Source organism: Clavelina lepadiformis, chromosome 1 (genome assembly GCF_947623445.1).
Source record: "Clavelina lepadiformis chromosome 1, kaClaLepa1.1, whole genome shotgun sequence".
NCBI lineage: Eukaryota > Metazoa > Chordata > Ascidiacea > Aplousobranchia > Clavelinidae > Clavelina > Clavelina lepadiformis.
Genome location: NC_135240.1, coordinates 26,284,152 through 26,307,992, shown reverse-complemented (window position 1 = coordinate 26,307,992; position 23,841 = coordinate 26,284,152). Strand labels below are relative to the sequence as shown.

At 36.8% G+C, this 23,841-nt stretch overlaps 2 protein-coding genes across 3 annotated transcripts; both read right to left on the bottom strand.

Moving 5' to 3' along the window:
* Positions 1-2,022: 2,022 nt before the first annotated feature.
* Positions 2,023-15,244, bottom strand: LOC143467727 (transient receptor potential cation channel subfamily M member 2-like). 2 transcript variants are annotated; one of them, XM_076965062.1, is made up of 26 exons: positions 15,092-15,244; positions 11,258-11,326; positions 10,390-10,573; positions 10,195-10,289; positions 9,923-10,015; positions 9,609-9,732; positions 9,393-9,463; positions 9,070-9,208; positions 8,785-8,940; positions 8,522-8,664; positions 8,142-8,296; positions 7,791-7,869; positions 7,392-7,550; positions 7,133-7,300; positions 6,704-6,875; positions 6,543-6,605; positions 6,395-6,451; positions 6,167-6,285; positions 5,536-5,664; positions 5,298-5,413; positions 4,915-5,041; positions 4,415-4,598; positions 4,071-4,206; positions 3,741-3,940; positions 2,815-2,926; positions 2,023-2,666 (listed from the first exon to the last, which is right to left on the bottom strand). In XM_076965062.1, exons 1-26 carry the CDS (start codon positions 15,131-15,133, stop codon positions 2,564-2,566), a joined length of 3,195 nt encoding a protein of 1,064 aa, XP_076821177.1. In that variant the 5' UTR covers positions 15,134-15,244; the 3' UTR covers positions 2,023-2,563. The 2 variants fall into 2 exon arrangements, with proteins under 2 accessions (XP_076821177.1, XP_076821178.1); XM_076965063.1 differs by having other exon boundaries at positions 6,567-6,605.
* A 2,180-nt stretch (positions 15,245-17,424) lies between these two features.
* LOC143468239 (alpha-(1,3)-fucosyltransferase 7-like) lies at positions 17,425-22,364 on the bottom strand. Its single transcript, XM_076965318.1, has 7 exons — positions 21,898-22,364; positions 21,372-21,592; positions 19,838-21,259; positions 19,628-19,729; positions 19,357-19,430; positions 19,184-19,300; positions 17,425-18,915 (listed from the first exon to the last, which is right to left on the bottom strand). The coding sequence occupies exons 3-7, from the start codon at positions 20,156-20,158 to the stop codon at positions 18,156-18,158; spliced, it is 1,374 nt and encodes a 457-aa protein (XP_076821433.1). The 5' UTR covers positions 20,159-21,259; positions 21,372-21,592; positions 21,898-22,364; the 3' UTR covers positions 17,425-18,155.
* Between the last annotated feature and the right edge of the window lie 1,477 nt (positions 22,365-23,841).

Sequence of the window (23,841 nt, the reverse complement as noted above, 5' to 3'; positions counted from 1 at the left end):
AATCTGTCGCACCCAGAGTCATAAATGCGTTTTTTTTCCCATATTCAGCGCTTAATATGATGAACTTTGACAATTGCTGATGATGTAATGTTTTGTGCAGAAAACACTTCTTGCAGTTATCCCGCAAATTCTTAAGTAGTTTCGGTCTGTTTCTAGCGAGAAGAAATGTCCAGTTACAAAGCATGTTTTATATGCATCAAGTTTCGGTATGCCGAAACCGAAACTGTGTATACCAGAGGTCGGAAACCAATCGCTAGCAAGCCAGGTGTGGCATTTTGATGACGGCATCTTGCTCGCAGATAAATCTAAGCTGGCATTCCTTAGCACAATTGTTACGAATAAAACTTTTTCTGTATTTTTACATAACGCATTAACAGTAAGAAGCATGTTATTAAAGAGTAAATTCAGACATTTACCGTTGTCTAAAATTGTTGGTTTTGCTTAAAAATGCACACGTTAGTTGCATTAAGTGTTGAAAAATATTACATGGCTCTCACGGAAATACAATTAAAAATATGTAGCTTTCATGGCTCCCTTAGCCCAAAAGGTTCCCGACCCCTGGTATATACGGTCTACCCCTGGTCTACAAAAGCAGAACGAGAAGGGCGTTGGATAGCGCCAAAAAATGAAATTCGGAAAGTCAGAATGAAAAGCAACGACAATTAATCGTGTTTAAAATACGCGCTCGCTCGGCCGCGTTAAGTAGACGCAAGAGCGTTGAAAAACACTAGACGTTTAACCAGTGAAGTCAATTTGAAACGCTATATATTTCGGTAACTATAATCACTGTATTGCCACATTGACTCTATGTAAAGTGAATTAGAATACTCCTGTCAGGCCCCGTCGTCACACTAGCGGTGGCGGTGACGCGTTTTTATGTTTGTGAGTAAACTACAGCATAACGCTAAGACGTTAATATCACAGAGCGGCTTTGACAAAACCACACTTATTTTTCCTACATGTCCGAAAATCAGGAACGAACTCTTGCAGCCACAAGTTCAACATTAACATTGTTATTGACCATAAGTCCCAGACGAATGGCTGGTACAAACGATCAACGGGTGTTGGACAAGCCCAACTTTGACGCATTCAGGCGAAACTTTGTGAAAAATCTTGTGTAAGTATACACTGACAAAAACTTTTGCCTGGCAAATAGAACGCACTACTGCTTCAGCTAAAAGACTTGTCGTTCCGGTACAATAGCCGAGAAATTATGCGACATCGGCTGGCTTGCACTGTGCAAGAAACGACCGTATTACCCAGGCGATAACTTAACACATTTTGTCTATATTGATACCATGTAATATTTGCAGTCCTCCAATAACTTAAACTTTCTTGTTGAGTTGGAAACGCTGAACGATTTTACCAAGTTTGACGATCCACGACGATGGCTTCCGATCACCTGTCGGCCTATGTAATTGTACAGGTGCCTATAATAATTTTTAAGGTAAGATCATTGAATACGGAATCTGCATGAGCAAATCTACATCAATGGCAGCATGGAACGAGACACACTTGAGCAGAGATACAAAAGTTTATCATCAAACTGCAGCGTAAAAACTTGCGCTAAACATAAGCAAACTTGAAAGTAATATGTTCAATCGTTGCGGTATCCGCCAAAAAGCAACCATGTTATTGTTTAAGTATAGGCTAGACCGCTAGACCAGGGTTGCCATACCGTCCTTATTTCTAAGATTTGTCCTTATTTTAAAGGTCCGTGTCTTAGAAAATATGTTTGTCCTTTTTTTTAAGACATGTCCTTATTTTCACTTGCGTCCTTATTTTTAGGGCAGAGGTTCGTATTTTGGGAATTTTGAAACCTTTAGTATACCATTTTGTACCAAAGAGATACCAAAATTAAAAACATGCAGATAGTGTCTTGTTTTTTTTTTTTGTTTTTTTTAGGAACATTGGTTGCTTTTTCCTGTTGTGCACTGTTTAAGGTGGTATTCGTCTTTCGATTCCTAGTCGTCCTTATTTTTTAGTTGAGACCAATGGCAACCCTGCCGCTAGACAGTTAGATGCTGATAATAGGGTTTTTATATTCAGCCGCCCAAAAATAGTGGAAAAAATGAAAGAAAAGATGACCGCGTTGTTTCTTAGTGGCAAAATTACTAGAATACACACGGTCTTAAGGCAATGAAATGAAAATAAGTACAACAAAATCAGCAAATTAATATTAAACATGTAGAAACCCATTGAAAAAAATACAATTAAAATTTTTTGTTAAAAATGCTACAAAATAGTTGAACAAAGGGCTGACCAAACAAAGCTAACGATTATACTCATCCGACGCCCTGATTCAGTCGCATCGAAACAAAATCGTATGAAAAAAAGCTTAAAAGAGTGACCGTAGAACAAAAATCAAAATAAAAAATTATCATATAACATGTTGAAAAATATTGAAGACAAATCGCAAGCAAAAATTAAACTTTTGTCGCTAAAAGTGTTAACTATATGAGAATAGTTATAGCATTAGCTTAATTTCATTGAAGAACATGTGAAGTGAAAACAAATTTTTACATCTGTTGTACAATTTGATCATGACATCGCTCGAGATCTTTCATTTTCGAAAGAAGTGGACGCCTTTCTTTATTGAAGTGGTTTTCTCCTGATATTGCATTCTCCTTTGTATTGAATCCAGCACACTCGCAAGCTTGTCCAGCCTACGTTTTTTAGTTGAGGACCAAGTTTAAATTATTATTACCATGAATACATAAGCTAAGTCACGGGATTATCGTTCACGGAACCAAGTATAAATATCTTCTGCAATCTAAGCACAGTATACACATAGAGTGAGAGGTTTAGTATCACCTGTGGGAAGTGTTTTCCTCTTCTTTTTTCCTTTCTCTTTCAAGATACTCATGCGCCATTTGTTGTTCCCAATATACGAGCTTCTGGAGATCATTCCCAGTAACACATTTTTCTGCAATATAAGTGAAGTGCCCTTTTCAACTGTTGAACTTTTTTACTGTGCAAGTAAAAATACCAAACTACAAAAAACTACTTTTTTATTAGTAATTTTTTGATATCATCTGCCTTTCCATTGAAGTAAATGCTTCTGGTAAATGATCGTATATGCCAGTTTACGTGTTAAGTTAATTCATGGATTTCTGTGCTATTTTCCCGGCAAAAAAATTGCTATTAGGCACTAGAAGGTTGTTTAGTTAACATAACTGTGTAATCGTTTGCGGACATTGCACAAGGGACATCAAGAGAACCAGCCTCCGTTCAATTTCAAAAATAAGAACGCACACTACTTGAAGGTGAAAGTCTACTGAAAGTCTGGGATAAAAAAATTAGCAAAAAAGTATCAAAAAAGAAAAAGTCAAACGACGTCGTCATCATTTGCAGGATGAATTTGCCAAAGTGAACATGCTTCTGTGAAGCGAATAAATTGCCACAGCGTAAGAATGAATGTTAATTCAAGTTTAAAATTTTACATTTACAATGATCTCCCTGACACACCTTGGACAGGTTTTCAACAACGACAAAAATTCATAAAAATTCGGTTATTTTTAAACCATAATTCACGAGATCCTATAGACTACATACACGTGTATTGTTTCTCTTTATCAAAAAATCTCTTGCTTATGGCTCATTTTGTTTGGCAATTTTTATTGAAAAATGTGGGCAACATGATGTGGGGTCTTGCGAGATGAATTTTTTCCCACAGGCGGATGTACACTGGTGTCCTTGAGCTATCCGATGCTTTTGTTTTTATAAACGTTTTAACTCACCAAAAGCGTTATACTTTTTCGGCGATATACGGCAGCCGCTGCATGTGGATCGAGCAATCCTTACGATGATCCTATAAACGTAGTTGACAATGTTCAGTGGAGCTACCAAGCAAGGGTAGTAGTAATACTCTTCGACCAGTTGATACTGCTGAAACTTCCAAATGACGTCGGTCTTGGAAATCAGTTTATCGAAGGTGTAGCTGCAATTCATAAAGCATTGTACAGTATCTGTCATCACTTTGTTGTATTTTACACAAGTTAAGCCTCTGTTTGAAAGCATTAAGTGAGTGGTTGTCATCAACTGATATGCATTAAATAGAAATCAAAAACCTGAACATGGCAATGAGAAAATTGAGGAGGAGAACACTGACAAGCATCATGTAAATGCCAAGTAGAATAGGAACGAAAAGAGTTTGAGTCGGACATTCGCGATCAGTCGATGGTCCACAATTGTATTGGTCTTCATCTGTAGATATGTACAAGTACAATATTGGTCATTTAACCTACAGTTGTTATTATACTTGGTTTAGTAGCGCATCTGTTATCAACTATTTATTTATCAATCATGGTGAAACGTTAAAACAGTCAGAACACTTGTTGTGCTGATTGCAACACTTTGATATTGTGATGACGCCTATGGAACTGGACAACTAAAACTAGTTTAAATGTTTTACCTGGATCAAAATGAATTTCTTCCAAGAATAATTCCCCATAAATATGCCAGTAAGGTTTGCTGATAATTCCTTCAAACACCTTCCCAGCCTCTATTTCATTTGGATAAAGCAATGCCTGGCTACTCACGCCATAAGCAAACAGGAAAATTATCCATATAAAGATGAAAACGCCAAGATCTTTCATCTGTAAACACATTACAAGTGGTCACTTCTAAATGCAATGGTTATATGAAATGGTGGAAAGTAGTATTAATAATTCTTTGGCAGCTTTGGCATTATCCAAATCTTATCTAGCAAGTTACGTTTCTGCTTGTATGTAATGTTATGTTCTGTTGTTACGTTGCTGCGAAACACAAACATATATTTTCACTACTTGTGGCATATTTCATCATTTTTTACTTAAAAGAAAAATATAACCTTGAGTTAATAATGGTTGTCCGGTCCATGGAAAAAAAGAATAAAAATAAAACTTAAAAATGAAGAAAAATGAAACTTCTCACCATTTTTGTTACCATCAAAAGTTTGGGTCCAAGATTTCCGTGCACTCGAAACAGACTGAATAACCGCATGGTATAAATGCAGAAGGAGCATACAAGTAGTGCTCTTGCCGTGTATGTGTTGACATATCTAGATGACATCCCAAATGGAAAATATAACATGAAGAATATAAGTCAAATATAATAGAACAAAAAATATGCAATTAATAAATCTTTCTTGTTTCTTGATCTTTTATCTTTATCTTTTTTTTATCTATCGTAGTTTTTCCAATCCAACTTTTATTATAATAGAATCATAACGAGATAAAATATAATGTAAATGTTGACTTATTTAGTTACATTTTGAAGATTTTTGTCTAATATTTAAGTTTTTACATCCATTTTACCTCACAAAAAATCCTGGTATGAAGAGGAGAAATGCAATTAAATCCAACAAGTTCCCTGGGTCACTTATCCATATCACTATTTTTTTCCAAAACACTTTGCTGTTGGCGTGAAATATCTATGACCCATATAATGCAAATATTAAAATCCACTTTAAAAACATCATCACAAGGAGATATGTTTTTTGTATAAAAATCTTTACGTAAATGAGATGAGCACAAGGTGACGAAAATGACTTACGTCATGGATTTCATCAGCTCCAATGGTCAATACCCAAACAAACAGAAGCCAGTGTGAGGCCTCACATTGTGTCCCACAGCCAGAATAAAAAGTAAAAAGAATGTTGTACGCGAAGAAAACCAAGAAGATCTATGTAGAAAATGTATTCTTCTCAACTTTTCACAGTATTTTTTCCATTTTATAAAAACCAGGACAAACAACATCAAAACATTGTGAATAACACCATCGTATATTCAAATTCGTAAATAAAATAAGATTTTCAAAAATTTATTTGTTAGATTCATGTTAGAAAAATGAAAGTTTTTAAAATGTATCTGAAATATAAATATAATAGAAATGGAAATAAATAAAGACGTTATCAAAAGTTCCGTTATAGAGTAGGTAGTGTCTTATGATGACTGTAAGTTCATTTACTCTCTACTAAACGAAGCCTTTTAACAGAGAAAACCTGACGTACTGTTAGTTAGTTGTTACTTTGATATCTAAAAGAGTTGAATAATTCGGGCAGACATAAAACTGCTTTTTTTTCTTGAGATGCAAAAATGGGCCGATCGCTACATGGTGGTATCTTAAGATAAATTAGCAAAACTGCAAATATCAGAGTAACCTTTAAAAATCTTTGTTTACTCACCACAAAAAACAAGACATGCATGATGAATTTCACTAAAGGAGCTTGATAAAAAGCATATATTTTTTCAATCACTGTCATTCTATTTGGCAATGTTTTTGCCAATCTACTCAATGTACCACCTATATAAAAGCAAAAAGAAACAATTAAGCCACGCTTGGGATCCAGATTCTGGATCACTGATCGCAAATGTGCCTATCTGCTAATTCAGTGTATCTTAAAAGAAGTTACCATTAATAAGGTTGTTTCCTTTTTGATCATTAGCTTCCACGTCCTTTTCAAGTGATTCTAGATTTATAAAGTGTTTGTTTATTATATACAAATGTCTTCGGATGTTAAATGTAATGTACTTGTAATGTAGCAACAACATAGCTTTTACCATCATCAACGGCATATTTTGCACCTTGGGTATTGGATTTCTTTGTGGCTGGTTCACCTTTTTCTAAAATAGAATTGAGAATCAAGGTACGCCAAAAATGCCACACATTACGATAAACTATGCAAATTGAGTGAATAGTGAACTTCCTGAAGTAATAATACCTGGTGTTCCCTCAAATTCTACAAGAAATGGAATGAAAATTGGTAAAATAAACGACACCAATAATTTAATCCAAAAGAAAGCTGTAGAAAAAAATCCACCCCTGGGCTGTACAATTCCACGTAACCAAGTTTTATCCAAATGCCAATGGACTGCGGCATGTGCCATAATGTCCTGAAAAAATCCCTAAATTAAAAACTTAACAGTATTTGCGCTTACATATGTGTCAATTATAGCATCAAGTTATCAAGTCCCCATACTAGAATTAAATGTTCACAAACAGGCTTTGGTAATCATCTTTGGTTACAAGTAATTTTCACCATTCGAGCTTTGGACACTAAGCTTGTCTGCGTACAACATTTGATGAAAAAAGTTTTCTTTTGTTTCTGTGATTTATCAGTTCACGGATATAATTTTGCTATAAAACTTACAAAGTCCATGCAATCCACTGCTAGTTGCAAGCAAGTCTTATTTCCCCAATTATGAAGTTTTCGAGTGAGTGAAATGGCCGTGCGGTCTGCATCATGCTCAAAACACTTTGTAAGAATTCCTTCAGCAAGGTTACGATATGCTGATGCGTGATCTTTGTATTCCTTTTTCTTAAACAATCATGAGTTATAAAATTAGTTTTAGAAACACTCGTGTTTTCCATTTTTTTTAACTTTTACACACTTTTCAAATTTTTCTAACCCATTCTGTTTGATCCGAATGACTAGCCAGGTGAATGAGCATACTACTGGCAACAATAGCTGCTGGCAATTGATCTTCTGACATTGCATCCCATAATATCCTCGATGTAGTTCTTCTGTTGAGTAGCACAGCCCATTTGAAAATCTCCCTAAGAGCCCACTAAAAATAGAACAGCCTGTATAACTTTTGTCACTAGCATTTGCTGCTTGATCAAACTTGCGATGGTTTGCTAGCGCGGCTTGCAGTAAAATGTTTATAAATGCAGCCTAATTATGACAACAACAGCAAGTGTAGAGTTTATATCAAATAGCCAAGTTTATGTGAATTCGATTTTTGCACTTGGCTGCCATTATCACTAACTATCATAAGTTTAATGTTGGAAAAAAATTTCATTCAAACCATGTGATCAGCTGCCGACGGAGTATTTGGTAAGTCATCATTCTGCTTGTGCTTCACTTTCATCAGTGACGTAAAAGCTCTGTTTGTTAAATTAAGCAACGTAATCAAGATATTCTTCCTCCATGAGAACAAGTTGGATAAAAATTTACAGAATTCGCAAAATACAGATTGGTAACAAATAATTAAAAAAAGAAGAGGTAAATATACAATATATGACATGAAAAAAATATGATAATGGCACTCTTTCCTCAATTAAAAAAGAGTACATCAGGACAGCCTATAAGTTTTTGATTGTTTTGTAGACAAATACTACGTACCCCGAGTAGTTTTATTGTATGTAGGCCTACTTACCTATCATGAGCCCATTCTTTGCGGTTCATAAAATCGTGTAATGGTGTGTTTTCTTTCACACAAGAGGTGTAAAACTTTTTAAGGTCATTTGGTGTCAGACACTCGACAAACTTCACCTTCCAGTCCAGAAACATCTTAATGAAATCAGGCCGGTCCTGTGACGTGATAGAAATACTAAAGTGAAACGAAAATACGAGTCTTGGCTAGCTGTCGTAATGATTTACATTCTTTTTTTGCTTAGCACCAACTAAGGTAGGTTTACATAAAGTGCAACTAGAGAATTACATCCTACATACAGGTAACAATAGCTTTGACGGTTCATGCAACTGGAACGAATTTTAGTTATGAGTGCACAAAGTGGAATCATGCATTGTTTGAACCTCTTGCAATGCTTGCTTGAAAAATGGCCACAATTCCTCATCGCTAATCTCAGCCCCTTCAGTTAAGATACGTGTCTTGGCAAACTCACAGCGATCCCATTCCATGGCAAGTTTTAAAAGATGCTTTGTTGAAAATTCCTGCTCTGTAATTGAAGCGTGAAACATGGACCAGATATTGTTAGGCACCAGATATTAACATGCATCCACTTTTGAAAACATTTAGAAATACTTCTATATATAGTCTAGTTCGATTTTATATTTACCTGCTATAAGTGCTTCCAGAACAGCTTCATCTAACTCCGCAAACGACCCGTCATCATCAGTGAAGTAAATGGTCATTTTCTCCTTCATCCTCATACAATCTTTGACTAATTCAACCCATGTTGAGAGCTCTCCCATATTGTATTCTATTCCTTCATCTGAGTGAATTTATACGCAAGTATATAAATTTTGACGAAGAATTAAAATTTGAGCAATTGTAACTTTTAGTCAACTTCTTGCACAGGAAATTTTTTTAAACTCGCTCTACACATGATAGATCAATTTACCCGCCAACAAATCAACCAATTTGTCTTTGGTCACTGCCTTATGGGATTTGTTGTATAGATTGGAAAGAACGCCGGCACAACCTCTAGATTCAGCAACAACAATTACTGGCGTTTTATTCTTCAGAGCGTGACGCACTGTCTAAAGAATGTTTTGAAAAGAACGTTGAGAATGCCCTTTCACAGAATAGTTGTTTATTAAGAAATTATGAAGTCAGCATTGCTTTATAATAGAATTTTTTAATAGTCGTGATCGTTCAAAGATGTAAGTTACTTTATGATTTGTTCATGGCCAATAAGCACAAGGATTTTTATGTCGTGAATACCTTAAGAGATTCAAATCCACCATTTAGCAGAAGACACACCAATGGAATCTTTTTGTTTCCAATCTTTTGTGCTGAATATTGCATGACATGAAGTGTTAAAACGTAATATATAATTAAGATTAAAGTCACTGATGAAATGCTTGGGTACGTTCAAAAGTCAACATTCATAAAAAAGTATTCCGTGATTGTGAATATTTTTGGCAAAATATAACATACATATAAGATGTTCCAATTTAGCACGGGGCTTGGCTTCACTGCCAAACATAAAACGTTGACCATCTTCAATTAATAGAAGATGGCTGTGGCTTTTCTCCAAGCTGTTTGCATTGTTAGATTCGTACTATGCGGGTTAACAAAAACATTTTTAATGAAAAGATACTTAAATAGGCTAACATGTTTTTTGTTTATAATTTACACCAAAGCAACTTAACACTAGAAAGTTTGACAAACATTTTTAAAAATTAAGCCTACGAGTAATTCTACAAAGCAAATATTTATAGATATAAAGGATAAGATATATACTCAGGAACCTGTACAATAGCTTCGCCTTCATTCAAAGACTTTTCGTATAGTTGAGCACTGTTGTTGACAGCCCCAAAAGTAGTAATACCAAGTGTTGTGATCTTTTTAAAATAATGTTTGAGACTTTACTTTGGTTAATTCATGGATATATTTGGAATCAAAGTTTACATGATGAAACATTACACAACGTATCCTTATTAAAGAGAGGTGAATCTGTAAGCAACTATATATTCTGTAGGACTCCATAGCCTACTGTCAAATTTCCATGTAATTAACTTACCGTCTGGTCCGTATTGGCACTAGCATATTGGTCAACTATTTCGCCAGTCAGTTTTGTCACCCCAGAATTGGTCCCACTGGTTGTTATCCAACCACCTTTACTCAAGTATAATAGAAACGTTAATTGATCTTAAAACATAATAATTAAATTCATGTATATTTCATTTACAGCATTGTGCATTTTTATGAAATATACCTGTTTGTAGCGCTATTTTATTTACACTGGTTCGGAATTCCTTTGTCATGCCAGAAGTTATGACAAACTCATCCCCACCTCCCCCTGCAATGGAGAGTATCATGGAAGGAGCAGTCATTTTCCATTTCTTTGATATAATTTCATAAAGTTTTTCTGGGGAGGAGTCTTTGGACACAATGGCGTACTAAAAGATACCGAAAATATTTTGTTAATGATTATATAGTCACAGGCTATATGAATCAGCTACGGTAGCACTAATGAAAATTTTTGGACCAGTTAAAATGCCCAACATCTTAAAATTACAGTGACAATTTCACCAAAACTATGTCACGCAACCTATAGTTAAAAATAGGTTAGGTTAGGCGAGTTGGTATGCAAAAATTTCACTTTAGTTATTTAGGGTTTAATTGAAGCTAGGCCTAGATTTAAATAAATTTAGGTTAAGTTTAGGTTACTATGTTATAACATTTAAGTTAGGTTAACAAGAAACTGTGAAAAAGAGGGTAATGGAAGGGGTGTATAAGAGCTTTGAACGCACGATTTTATTCATCTGAAACAGAGGCAGCCTTAAAATATTTGTAGAAATAACTGCTGCCATCTGTGAATTGCAAGTGAAAATAGCCACAGTACTGCTCCTGCAATAATCTTGCCACTTTTAGTAAAAGATATTTGATTACGCAACTGCCGTAAAGGCCAAATCAAAGGGGTATGCATAACTTGTGAAAGGTTCATGCTGTTTCAAAACTAAGTATTAAAATGTTTTATTGAAACTAAAATATGAAAACCCATATTTAAGATAGTAGTTAAGTGTTGTTTAGTCGATGCATATAGAGCAAGATGTGATCAAAGGCAAACTGTAGTTTCTTACATCAGCCATCCTGTCAATGTTGCCATCGAATTGTATTTTCCCAAAGCGAGGAAGATATTTTTTGGAAATCTGTAAAACAGCAAAACACAAATAAACTGAACGAAAATCAAACAAGCTTTTAAAGGAGACGATACAAGCAGATACTTACATATAGATAAAGCGAAAGTACCAAACACCTACAACTCACAGATTGAATATGGTTTGGCATGAGTATCAATTTAGTGCACTAATGAAAATCTTTGCACTATACTTCAAGTGACAGTTACTGTTTTACCAGCACTTTAGCTCCTATTATTTTTGGTGACGCTTCTTATTTCTGCGCCCTGTGCAAATTACTTTCCATGCTCTTCAAGCGGCTCTCTGTTGTTCTCGAATTTTTATCATTCGAACTCAGTAGTTAGGCTAAATACCGTCTTAAGTATTAAACTTAAATGGTTTACTTGAGGCTTAAGCATTCTATACGTCCCCAGTGTCAGTAATGAGAGTTTCATCGTCTGCAATACACCACGTGTTGGCTTGACGCCTCCTGCAATAAACGTTAGCAGAACGCAAATCAATACCTGCGAGGTCAGTGGTTGCTAAGTCCAAACCACAGAAAGTCTACAAAAATATCTCCGTCAAAACTTGAAATAGAACTCTTTGGAGTTTAAGTGGTTTTGCTGCAGTCAGCAGCATAATGTTTGTGGCGTTCACTGCTGCTCAGTAGCTGCCGAGATTTCATGCTCTATGACTCTATGTCCAAAATCAACTTGAATTCCTTCGTTGAAATATGAACAACCAGGGCGATTACAAACCCAATTTTGTGAGTGAGTGTAGGAATCTTATCGTTCATCAAATATTTATATATGACTACTTCGAAGTTTGTAAGCGTGTGTATTGTGTAGGCTATGTACGACCTACGTAATGACTTAAAGTTTTTGTTGTTTTGTCTCTTCGTTTCAGCCGGTTCACCATCAGTGCAGATTATTCCAAATGCTTCGAAAATAAAACTTAAATAATTTTTTTTCAAAATTAACCCAATAAAGTGCTTTGCTACGTGTTTTCGAGCCAAGCTCCGAAAGTTTGACGTCATAGGCTCACATCAGAGCAAACAGAAAACAAAATTATCAAAACAGAGCACGAAGTGCAGAAATGCCCCCAACCCAGACAGCTAAGGAATACAAAAATGCTTAAAATGCCGAAAAACGATAACAAAAATAGTAAGAAATTCTATATCATAAAAGTGTATACTGATGCGAAAACTGTCGACAACGAGGATACAACAACACGGAAAAATTCCAGTCAATTGGTTTATACTTTATAGTATAAAGTTAAAACTTTATTTATAAAGTTTATACAATAACGCTGCATCAGGAGCACGCGGGGAAGAAAGTTTGTACAAACGTTGAATGAAACCGAAATGTCCTCCCTTGTTCCTGTCATGGACACAGCTAGGGCGTGAAGTTGTTTTCTTACTATTTCCCCCACTCGCCCACACAAAATGTCTGCAATCGATACTTGAAACGCCTACATCCTTCGACACGGTTTAATTTGACCACTGTGCGTTAATTTAGTTAAAACTGTCACACTGCAACTGTTAGAATTTTGAAAATCTTATTTTAACAATGACAAGTGTTTAATTCTGAAATTTGATTTTGTTTTAAGAAAACCATTGCATGCCACGAATATACATGCGTAACGAATATTAGCACTGCTGCACTTAGGCTATATATCACATTTGCACTGAAATGTTAAAGTTTCTTCGAGCTGTCTGTTGTCTCCGCCACGTGTACGTAAAGTGTTTTCATCCGGTAACGTTATTTGCCGCGCAAAATTAAAAAGTATGCAACACCGCCTTGCCGACACACATGATATAGATTTCTGTCATCTTGTATAACATTTTGCACTTTTTAAATATTTTTAGTAGTTCACATTTTAGGCCATGTGTTGTGTTTGTTTGTACACGTTTTAAAGCGCTTCATTTTGAACCTGCCCCTCCCCAAGGCACGAAACACCGAGCCCTTTGACTAGCTGTAGAAAGCTTAGTAGCCTACGCGATTGCAACTAAGCTTCTAGTTTGGAGTTGCCGTCCAATGGAGAATTTTATGCTGTTCGTTGCCGTCAAATAAATTTGGTTTTAGTGAGTTTTGGGTGATGTGACCAGGAGGTGGTGGTAGAAGGCCTGAGAGAATCCCAATGTTACACAAGCAAAGGATAACAAACGGTGTTGTTGAAAAGCATTCCGCTGGCGAGTACGATTGCAGTGTTTGCGCGTTCTGCTCTAATCGTTGTCTCTTCTATTATTATCTAACTCCACCTTTCCGCTGGTCCTATTATTTTCTGCTATCCCCGACCGTCGCTCGCGCCTTGCGGAACAAGTATCAACTCGTTTTTCTGTTTCTCTGCTCGCTCGAGCTCGGGCTTGCTTCTCTGCTTAATTTTAACAGTTGCAGTTTAACATTTTTTTTATTATCTGGTGCCACGCTTTCGCTGTTATGCACTATGTTTTGTATCAACGATGTCGGCAAACAATCACCTGCGAACGACCTTCCACTGGCGGCACTTTTTATCTCTACTCTTATTCATGGCTTAGCCTAAGAGAATAATCTGGTTAAACCAGGCAGTATGTAACTCACAAACAGTTGAAGCGTTACAACAATTCCGATTTCTACTATTAGTCGTGAAACGAATAAGCCAGGCATCATTTAATCTAAGAAAAAACATCTTATCGCAGCGTTTGGTGAAACATAAAGTTTTTATACGTGATTTTGTTCATACATAAAACGTCAATAACAAGTGTCACTGCACTCTCGTTTCGTGACGTTTCATTTTATCTGAAAAACCAACAAACTAAAACAGCTAAGCTGTTGATAAACCACTGCAAACATGTATAAGTGGTGGTAAAAGCTGAGACAAAGTTTACAGTAAATGTTGGTTTCATGAGTTTGGTTTTGTTCTGGTTATACGAAGATAATCATAAAATCAAAATTTTTGTATTTTGTCAAAAGCGCAGCGGGGACGAAAAATCAAGCCAGTTGTTATTAGCGCGCAAATGTACCGGAGAAAGTGAAAAGGCCAAAGAGACTTAAAACTTGTTCAAAAATAATCAAGGTAATAATTGCTGGTAACAACTGGCATAGTTGTACACCTGTATTTAGAAAAATTATTTACTGTAAGTTTGCTTCAACATAACATATTTGCATGAATTTTGAACTTTTCCCCATGCCCTTTTAAACTATGGCTTACATTTTCTTTCTCCCAGAATAACTCGAATAAACGCTGAACCAATCATGTAACTACCACTTCAGAAAAGAGTGGATCCTTTCAAAACACTTCAAAAAAGTAAACGCAAGGAAAGTGGGCCTCCGAATAAATTCCATCTTTCATCAAAAGAACAAGAGCGACACCGGAAGAAATTAGTAATATAAGATTGACACTAGGATGTAAGATGGAATGCATCCAGCAGCGTGATTAATTGAGTATGAAAAAGATACGAGAACTATTTAATCTCCCACTGTAGGTTTAACTCTAATACGTAAGTGAAAGGTTTGAAAAACGTATTTATCAGTCACGCTTTTTCTTTCTGTGCAAGGGTTTGAATTTACTTATTAAAGCCAATTCAATTACCCACAAAGTCCATGCTTCTGTACAATTTCAAATAAATAAAGTTTATTCTGCAATATACAGCCATTGTCCAGACGTTTCCGAAACAATTCATATTTGCGTTATCTTAAATCGGTTAAAATCGCGTCGGTCGCGTTAAAATGCAAAAGCTATTCACCTTTATTCACCATTACTGTGTTAACAATCACAAGATATGAAAACGAGTTAGATTTCAAATTGTCAAAAACTTACCTTTGGCGAAACCGTTTGCGTAGCTGATTCCGCTTCCGACATTTTGATTTAACTCAGAAATCGTCTTTAATTTTCAGATCTCACAAAACAATATTAAAACGGTCTCAGCTCTATGTCGTATAGTGAATACCTACTGTAGACCCTTTTAGCTACTGCACTGTTAAAATCAATCAGAGGTTACTTTTATAAATTTATGTTGCTCGTCTCAAACCTGAAAGCGCAGAGATTTTTTTCAGTTTCTTTTGCCCATAAGATATGTCGGCATTGCTCGATGCCAAATATCGGTTTTAAACAGCGATTCCTGAGGAAGTTGAGTGCATACGTCACTTCGACGACAATATCAAAACAGAAAACTTCGAGCATGGTAACGTTGTATATACTCAAGGTGAAAGGTTTAGTAGTACCTGGTAAGTTTGAAACACCTGTCTCTCTGGGATAAAGTTTTATAGTATTTTTGCTGAAAAAGAATTTAAACAATTCTTTCCTTGAATTTTTTGCTTGGTCAGTTACCGTGACTTACAGGCTCCTCGTCAAAGCCAAGGTGATTCGGTCAATTTATTTTTGTCGTTCTTCTCTTGCTGATTTCGGCGATTATGTTCACGTGCAGCAATTCCTACAATGATGCCGTTTTAACCCTATCCAAACCGGGTGCGCGACATTACTATTTTAACTAGGTATGGCCGACACTGCACACACATTTTCAATCGTTAATTAATCGAAAACTATACGTCGTAAACTGATAAGATTTTTACAGGTTAGTAGCAAAAAAATCTTGCTTCCTGTATACATAATAATTGTGAAACTAAAGAAAGTGCATTTAGCGTAAATTAAGTATTTCTACAACTGATACATTTCTAGAAGTTTTTCTTGTTACACCGCGTCCCCGCTGTGTGGAAAACCAGCTGACCGCAAGAAGAGAACACAAGGGAACAGTAAGTCGAGTTAGTAGTGCGTGAATGAGTAAACAAAAACGATACGCTTCAATGCGGAGAGAGAGCAAAATTATGAAAATATGACAAAATTTCAAAAATTACAAAATCAAACTTTATAAAACAAACATGGACAGATAGCTGAACATTTTTTTGGAAAAGTCACGAAATTTCAAATTTCTACAGCAAACAATGCAACTTTACCCCACGTTTTGCTGTGACTAAGTATACAGGGGAGGCCACACACAGTGTAAATAGGGTAAACTTCGGATAAACTTGGGAAATTACAGTATCAGCAGATAGTATGCCCGCTGTCGAAAACAAGCCCAACAAACTTGTAAGAATATGTATACGCTGTTGATTCTTGGCCTGATTTCTACAAGCGGTTATTCTTAGTAGAGTTACGCCAAATTGAGAAAGACTCAAATTCGTTGGAATACAAATAAATATATTTTGATATTCGTGCGAATTCAAACCAAATGCTAATAAACCGACTTTACGTGCCCTTCATCAAACCTAAACAGGAGAAAAAATGCTTAAATATATTACCTCACCTATGTGTAATAGAAATCAACTTGTCTTTGACGTATTTGCAATTGAAAAAACAATCGTAAACATTTCGCTGTCTATAATGCCAATCAAACAAATGCAAACTTTAACGCTCTTTACTAGTTTTCTTCATTTTAACAAATAAAGGATTCGACCGGAATCTGCTGCAAGATTTGAATTCATGAGAATAAAAAAAATTGTCAATGTGCGTCGGAAAAAAATTGAATTCCTTTTGTAATCAACAAATATGGGCTAATACCTAATTTTTATTATGAATGAACACAATGTGTCGACCATGTTGTTACATCTGCTAAGTCACGTCTGTTTTCACTACAAATTTATCCAGTTTTTTTATTATTTTTACGGCCGCTGGTTCGACCGCCACCCGCGAACCAACACTGGCATCGGTCATTTCATAAAAGCAACTTGGTTTAGAACTTTAGATGAACGAATAAAGACATTGTAAACGTTTCATACCGCACATCAATACAAGGTTGCAATTAAAGTGTATTAAACCGCAAACCCTCACATGCAGGGTTATTACGTTGAAATAGTTTCGTGTAAAGGCAGCTCATTATGAAGAATGTGCTTGCTTCGCGTCATTAGCAATGGCTTTAACCTTGCAAATTTTTGTTGAAGAGAGGTTTGCGCACGAAAGACCCTTCACGCAACGAAGCCCTGGTTTTATTTAGATCGTGGTTTATTGGATCATCGGCGTGTTTCGCGTAAGGAACCGCTCCTGTTTGAGCTCGCACAGATGCGGTTCGAGGAACTGCAGACCGTTCTCGGAACAGTTACACGGGTGAATGATATTGTATGGACCAGAACGTGTTCACTCAACGACCGATCCGGGAAATTAACCATTTGATTATGTGCTGGCTTGAAACTAAACTGAGCAACCTCAAATCGTCATTGTCGAAAATACATTTTAGTTCTTGTGTTGCAATCGACCTTCAACTGGAGTCGATATTTTGCAGTTTTCCTCTCATACGTGAGTAGGAGCAATGACTCTTGTTACCGACCTGCACAAAGCATTCTACTCGCAACACGAGTTGACTTGTAGAATGTGATTGCTACGGTATGGTTACACAATGGCTAAGAGCTCAACTTTTTTGCAAAGTATAAAACGTTTTTCGCTTGGATTTCATGCGTAACGTTGGGTTAAATGTGGCATGTTAATTGGAAACCCGGAATTATTGCGGATAAAAACGGCTAAAACGCTAAACACCCTGGCGCCCCAAAGCGTGTTTACCTGCAACCAAAAGCGTCTTAAATAGCTTGAAAACAGCATTTTCTGGCTTACCAGAACAAAACATTCCAGAAAACGTATTGATCGCAAAAAAAGGTTTTCACAGTATTTGAAATTTTTTTACAAAAGTTGAAGCGGTAGGAAAGTGGTTGGCCGGACAGCAATAAATCAAAATGGTTTCTATTCATATTTCAGACATTTCGCGTTACAAATAGTTAACACGCTTAAACAGATTTCACTTTAACGATTAACAATTTCGATTCGAGATATGTCAGCACAAGTGAAACTTTGACTTTGAAGTCAAGATACGTTTTCAGAAGTCTGCTTTTAATTATTATCATCCTGACAAACAGTCTTCACTTTCTTGACCATAGAACCACTCTCGTATGGACGGAACAACTCTTGGTCGCGGTGAGAAACCGTAGGCTTGCGTGCCGGAAAGAAGATCGCTAAGGTTAAGTGGAGGTGATGTGTCTACATCTATGCCGTATAACATTCGACACAGTTGACACCATTTTGTTTTTCTTCCATAGTTGGGCATTTTGTCCATTGGTAAAGTTCTCCAATGAAAATACTCCAAATATGCAGTCGTGTTGGTATCAAGGTAGTTCATATAGGCAACCAATTCGTCAACCGTAAAATCCTTCGCATAAATGTAGGATTTGGGCGGAGCAACGGCATCGTAATCAGATTTGCGGGCACCGTAAACTACCGGCACAGTTCCGTACATTAGGGCGTTGGTGAAGAATTTCTCACTGACGTAATCCTTGCAGTTTTCAACGTTTTCGAACGCAAGGTAAAATTTGTAATTCTTGATGAAACTTTCCATCTTGTCGGGCCCAATATATGGAGCCGAAAAACAGCTCCCAAATTTATCCAGCTTCAAACCGCGCTGAGTCAAAATTTTAACAAATCTCATTCGTTTATTAGCTCCTCTCCTCGTTCCGCAACTTGACGTGATCCACATTGCAAACTTCTTTTTCTTCCTTGCCACCGCGAAAAGCTCTTTCTTATCTTGCCTGTCAGTGCCGTCTTTAAGTAAATATCGGTAGGAGTTTTCAGCTGTTCCATATGGAGCATAAATGTCAGAATCCCTCCTAAAACAGTTTCGTTTTTAATTGTACACGTATAGTATTAATGGATTACAATGGACAATGCATTCTCATTGCAAAATAAAATAAAGAAATTCACCGAATGCTACTAATCGATTAATTGTCTGCACAAATTGTGGTTGGTTGCCGGTTCACTAGTTGCCAAATAGAGATTAAGCATACTGCCCTGAAATAACACTACGCTATGGAATAATTAGATTAGATCTAGTAAAACAAACAAAGTTTACGCACTTCAAAGCATTTAAATCAACACCTGTACGTCATGGTGAGGTTAAAAACATTGTTGTACTGGCCAAGGTGAAGATTCCTGACTTCAAACAACGAGTTAGGACTTTCCTCGCTCCACCAAACGTAGTATTGATGCCGGTTCCTTAAAAACAAAAATTGAAGAAAGGAGCACTCCTTGCGAACATTTGCTTGCTGTACCTGGAGCTAGGCATCGTATCAATGGCAAGTTCGCTGAAGTGGAACACCACAGCCCTTGTGCTTGCTTGGTTAATCTGTAACGAAAAGGAGTGGGTTATAGGTGCGGCCATGTGATGGCGACTGTAGACGTCGTAATACACTAGTAATAGCAACCTCATTGCGATGATATAGTTCCACAGCTAGTGGCCATACTTGCATAATCGCAAAGCATCACTTATAACGCAAGTCTGCAACCCGTTTGTTTTTTGTGTATCTCAGCTCGGCTGCTTACCTTGTTTCTGTCGTAAGTTATTTCACACGCTCCACATTCTTTCGCGTTTACTTCTCGATTGTACTTCCGCGAAAAAGGTGCGTACCAGAGCAAGATTGTGACCTTAAAGAAACGACGAAAGCTTTACCTGACTTAAACAATACTACCGGTACTTTAGTTGTTTCTGCTGAGTCTATTTACAAAAAGCAACAAGCTCGTTCAAAATTTTACCTTGTGTGAAGCCTTGCTCAGAGCAAACTGCAATTTCTCGCTTTTGCTGCCGCGAACATCCACCGGAAAAGTAACTGGAGTTTTGAAATAATAATTTTCTTGATCTATGTTTGACCAATGACGTAGCTTGCTGGTTTTTGGCGTCACGTGGTACTTTAGTAATGAGGTCACAGCAGTTTTTGAGGTGGGCCACCAGTTGTCTTGATTATCCATTCGATGTAAAGAAACTTTTTGTCTTGTATTTACCACGATTAGCAGAACGATGACACTTGCCAGCCATGGAAAATAAGTTTTAACTTTGCTGCGAAGCTTTTTAAGCATTTTACTAATTTAGTGAAATGCGAATAATTTCACGAAAGCGATCAAACGCCCTTTTAAAATTCTTTAACTTTCTTTACAATGCATTTTACGATTATCTTTTGTTTACCGTCTTACATTTCCAATTCTTCACATTAATACCGAACCTCAACAAATTTTTACCTCACAGTCAATTTGTCTGAAGTTCTGAGCGAATATATGATATTAGTACTTATGGAAAATGGCTTCTAATTCTGGATTGCTCCAGGCTATACAAATATGTCCGCAGCTGACTTAAACGTTTGTCGCGAAGGCAGTTGTTGTGTGGCTTTTAATGGCCGTTGTTAATCGCTTATAACCAACTCCTTAAGGTTAATAAAATAAACCGTAGCAGTTCAAAACCCATTCGGCCCTCCAACTATTACCCGAAAATAACTTGACAAAATGCTGATAAAAAGTTGGATTATGTTTTTACTGCAAATACTTCAAAAAAATTCAATCATCTAAATATGTGTAGTAGGCTACATGGTTCCAAGTCGATTCAGAGTCCAGAACGACTACTAAGTTAAACATTCCTGTGTTTAATCGATGGTTGGTTGAATTGTTCTGGGTTTAATGGTCCTAGGTTGAATCGACAGATCATCATAGTACACCTTTCACTTTTACATTGTTAACTGTACAGAATTATTATTCTGGTTATGAAGAAGCAACATACGAAATATTCAGAGAAAACGAATATTAATGCACCCCAGTTCACTAACAGTGGATTACATATCGATAACTTTAAAAATTACATGTTTTTACTGCGCAAGTGCTCTACCAACTTTACATTAGGCCTACGCCTCAAAACATGTGCCTAAAACATAGAAGCTTTTTACCACCCATTAATGATTAGGGGATGAATTGTGGGAAACGCGCTGTAAAACAAAAGTCTCCTCCGCAAGTGTCAAGTTGTTTCAGTGGACTACTGAAATTGGGACGTGACTGCTGGATCTTTTTGACGAAGATACCCTGCTCGACGATTCTGGACGTTCCTTGTGCATCTCCTTTTGTTCAAGCGGATCATCTACAGCGGGAAGTACCGTGTAGTCCCGAGTTCTTGCACTCTCTCTCATTTGAATAAATCTTAAATAAAAAGACCCGATTAGGTTACAAACGGCACATTTCCAAACCTAAACTTAATATCATTTACAGTGGAGCAAATGTGCCTCTCATTCACTGAAGAATACGTTCTCACCTTACCACCACCATGTACAATATGAACGCAAGAAATCCGGCGATTGTCAGACTAACTGGAAACCAGAAATGAAAGGATTCCAGCATTCCTTGATTTTCTGGCCTCGTTTGGTCAGCAACATCAAGCGCGTTTCTTGTAGCATTCTCTGAGAGAAACTGATTTCGCAACAGCATCGCTCTCAATATAGGCTACTACAGTAGTTCCGCAGCACAAGTCCAACTCTGCTGAAACAATATAGGTAAATCGGTTTGTATTACTCTGTACGCCTATGCCCTATAGGCTACACTCGCAGGCATATTTACAAATAATAACTTAATACTTGGCGCAGAGCATTGACCTTCTGTTAGTAAACTTACAACTAACTTATATAGGCCTACAAAATCGAGGTCAGGCGGGTAGGCTTAAAAGAGTTCGACTTTATTACACGTTTAATTTATTACAGCTACGTGCTAGGCCAGTAGATAGATATGTCGGCCGACGACCAAGCAAGGTAAATAAATCCGCCTTACTGCGTTTCTGCTTTTACCTGAACAACAAAATACTTAGTGCCCATATATTTGCCCCTCTATCCTCTCTAAACTAGTTCCCTTCTGTATTGTCGTTGCAGCTAAGCTGCAAGCTGATATTGCCAACTTTGAGAAACACAACTTTGGCATTAGGCTATGGTTTGAAAGGTTGATTACAAGAAAGCGAAAGTTTTATGCTGGATCCACACAGATGTTTTGCTAGAGCGGATTTTTTCGTGCATTGCAGTTAATCAAGCGTTTGATTGATTGATTAAAAACAAACGTCAAACCCGCTTACCCGCTGGCGAGAAACCTCTGTGTGAATCCAAGCTTACACTCATGCAAGATAAAAGACATGAGTGACGATTCCTTATCAAAGATTTAATTAACACCCAGTGTAAAGTCTCCTTACAAACGTCGCTAATTGGTGACAAGTCAAGAAGATAAGCTTTTTCTGCCCTTTGTTGTTCCTAAATGCTGTCGCGTACGACCGTTCTAGATCCTTTTGGCAATGCTCCATCGCTAAGTCGGTTTGCAAGTTGGCAAACACCTTTCAAGACATTGGCTTACAATCTACTTTCTGTCTTTGTATGCTTTTCATCACTATAACAAATATAACCCTCCGGGGAAGGCGTCGCTGTTTGCTTAACGACCATCTCATATAATCTTTACATTCAGGGTTTAACAAACTTGGTAAATATCTTCAACCAACAATATTGTTTCTTCATACTCACACCTTGCAGTACGGCCTGCTAACCCGGAAGAATTGTCGCAATGGATAGGTTATATTTTTTGGCGTAGATTAATCAAGCTGTTTGTTAAGTTTATAGTAATACCTACGTAATTTTGGCACATTAACAAAATCACGGTGCATTGTAATTTTTTCAGTCGAAAGCGAAGAAGACTAATTCAACAGATGGGTAACTAGGTACAATGTTGGAATATTTTGGCTGTAGCTTACAAGTCTAAGCTCTGAACATAGCACAGTTTAAACATCAGCACCTCAAAATACTATACCTACGTTTATTGGCTATCGCGGATTTTATATTAGGTGAAACTTCAACATGGTTTTTCCTATTCTGCTGTTGCGGAATTGGACTTGTGAAAATGGAAAACATGCGATTGAAAACGAGATTTACTTTGCTGTAGACTATTTCTCATAAACTCGATCATGCAGTAACAAAGTCACAAATAAAAAGCGGGTGTTTAGTTTTATTTTGGCATAAAAATTTTGCTCCCATCAAAAAGTTTCTTGTCTCAAAATTTAACAGAACTACAGTTACCGTACTGTAGCTTACTACAGTGATAAATTGTGCCAATTTAAAACTGTGCAAAATGCGATATTGTCCAAATCACTTGGCGTTTTAACAATCTCCTTTAACTCTGAATATTTCATCAGCAGCCTACTAAGCCTAAAGTGTACGGAAACAGCTAGGCCTATATGTTTTCTGTAGGCCTAGTCTTTTGTTACAATCAGTGATATGTGGCAACATTGTTTACAAGCGCGCCACCAGTTTCGCCTGACCTAATTTACTTGATCATGATAATGGCATACAAGTAGTCTGCATTGCAATCTTTAACAAGTAGGCCTACTAGTACTGTTAAGTGCGATACTATCTCAGTGGAAGATAGGAAAAATGATCTCTTGGTAAACCTTCTACAATCACTGCTCGAGTTGTAGCCTACTTTTACAAAGGTGAAGCAGCTCCAAAAGCATTTTGTCATTTGTCGACTTTTCTGCAAATTGAGCGAGAATTATTACACTTGTGAAGAATTGTTTTTGTGTGCTTATGCGAACAGGTTTATTTTTGTACCTGAAACAGTTATACGAGAGTGTCATGAAACCAGTTGACATGGCCGTTTACGGTGCAAGCCGTTATATTAAACTGTTGTGGCTTTTTGGCGGGAAAACTTAGGGCTTTCTACAGCCCTACGGAACCATTCTCTAGTTAAATAAGCGTTAG

Excerpts from the sequence above, each read along its gene's own strand:
- LOC143467727 (XM_076965062.1), bottom strand. The coding sequence starts at position 15,133 with ATGTCGGAAGCGGAATCAGCTACGCAAACGGTTTCGCCAAAG. Across the intron at positions 9,209-9,392 it reads GTGGATTTGAATCTCTTAAG|ACAGTGCGTCACGCTCTGAA; the intron begins GTATTCACGACA and ends AACATTCTTTAG. Across the intron at positions 7,551-7,790 it reads CGTCGGCAGCTGATCACATG|TGGGCTCTTAGGGAGATTTT; the intron begins GTTTGAATGAAA and ends TTCTATTTTTAG.
- LOC143468239 (XM_076965318.1), bottom strand. The coding sequence starts at position 20,158 with ATGCTTAAAAAGCTTCGCAGCAAAGTTAAAACTTATTTTCCATGGCTG. Across the intron at positions 19,730-19,837 it reads TGAGCAAGGCTTCACACAAG|GTCACAATCTTGCTCTGGTA; the intron begins GTAAAATTTTGA and ends CGTTTCTTTAAG. Across the intron at positions 19,431-19,627 it reads TAACTTACGACAGAAACAAG|ATTAACCAAGCAAGCACAAG; the intron begins GTAAGCAGCCGA and ends TTTTCGTTACAG.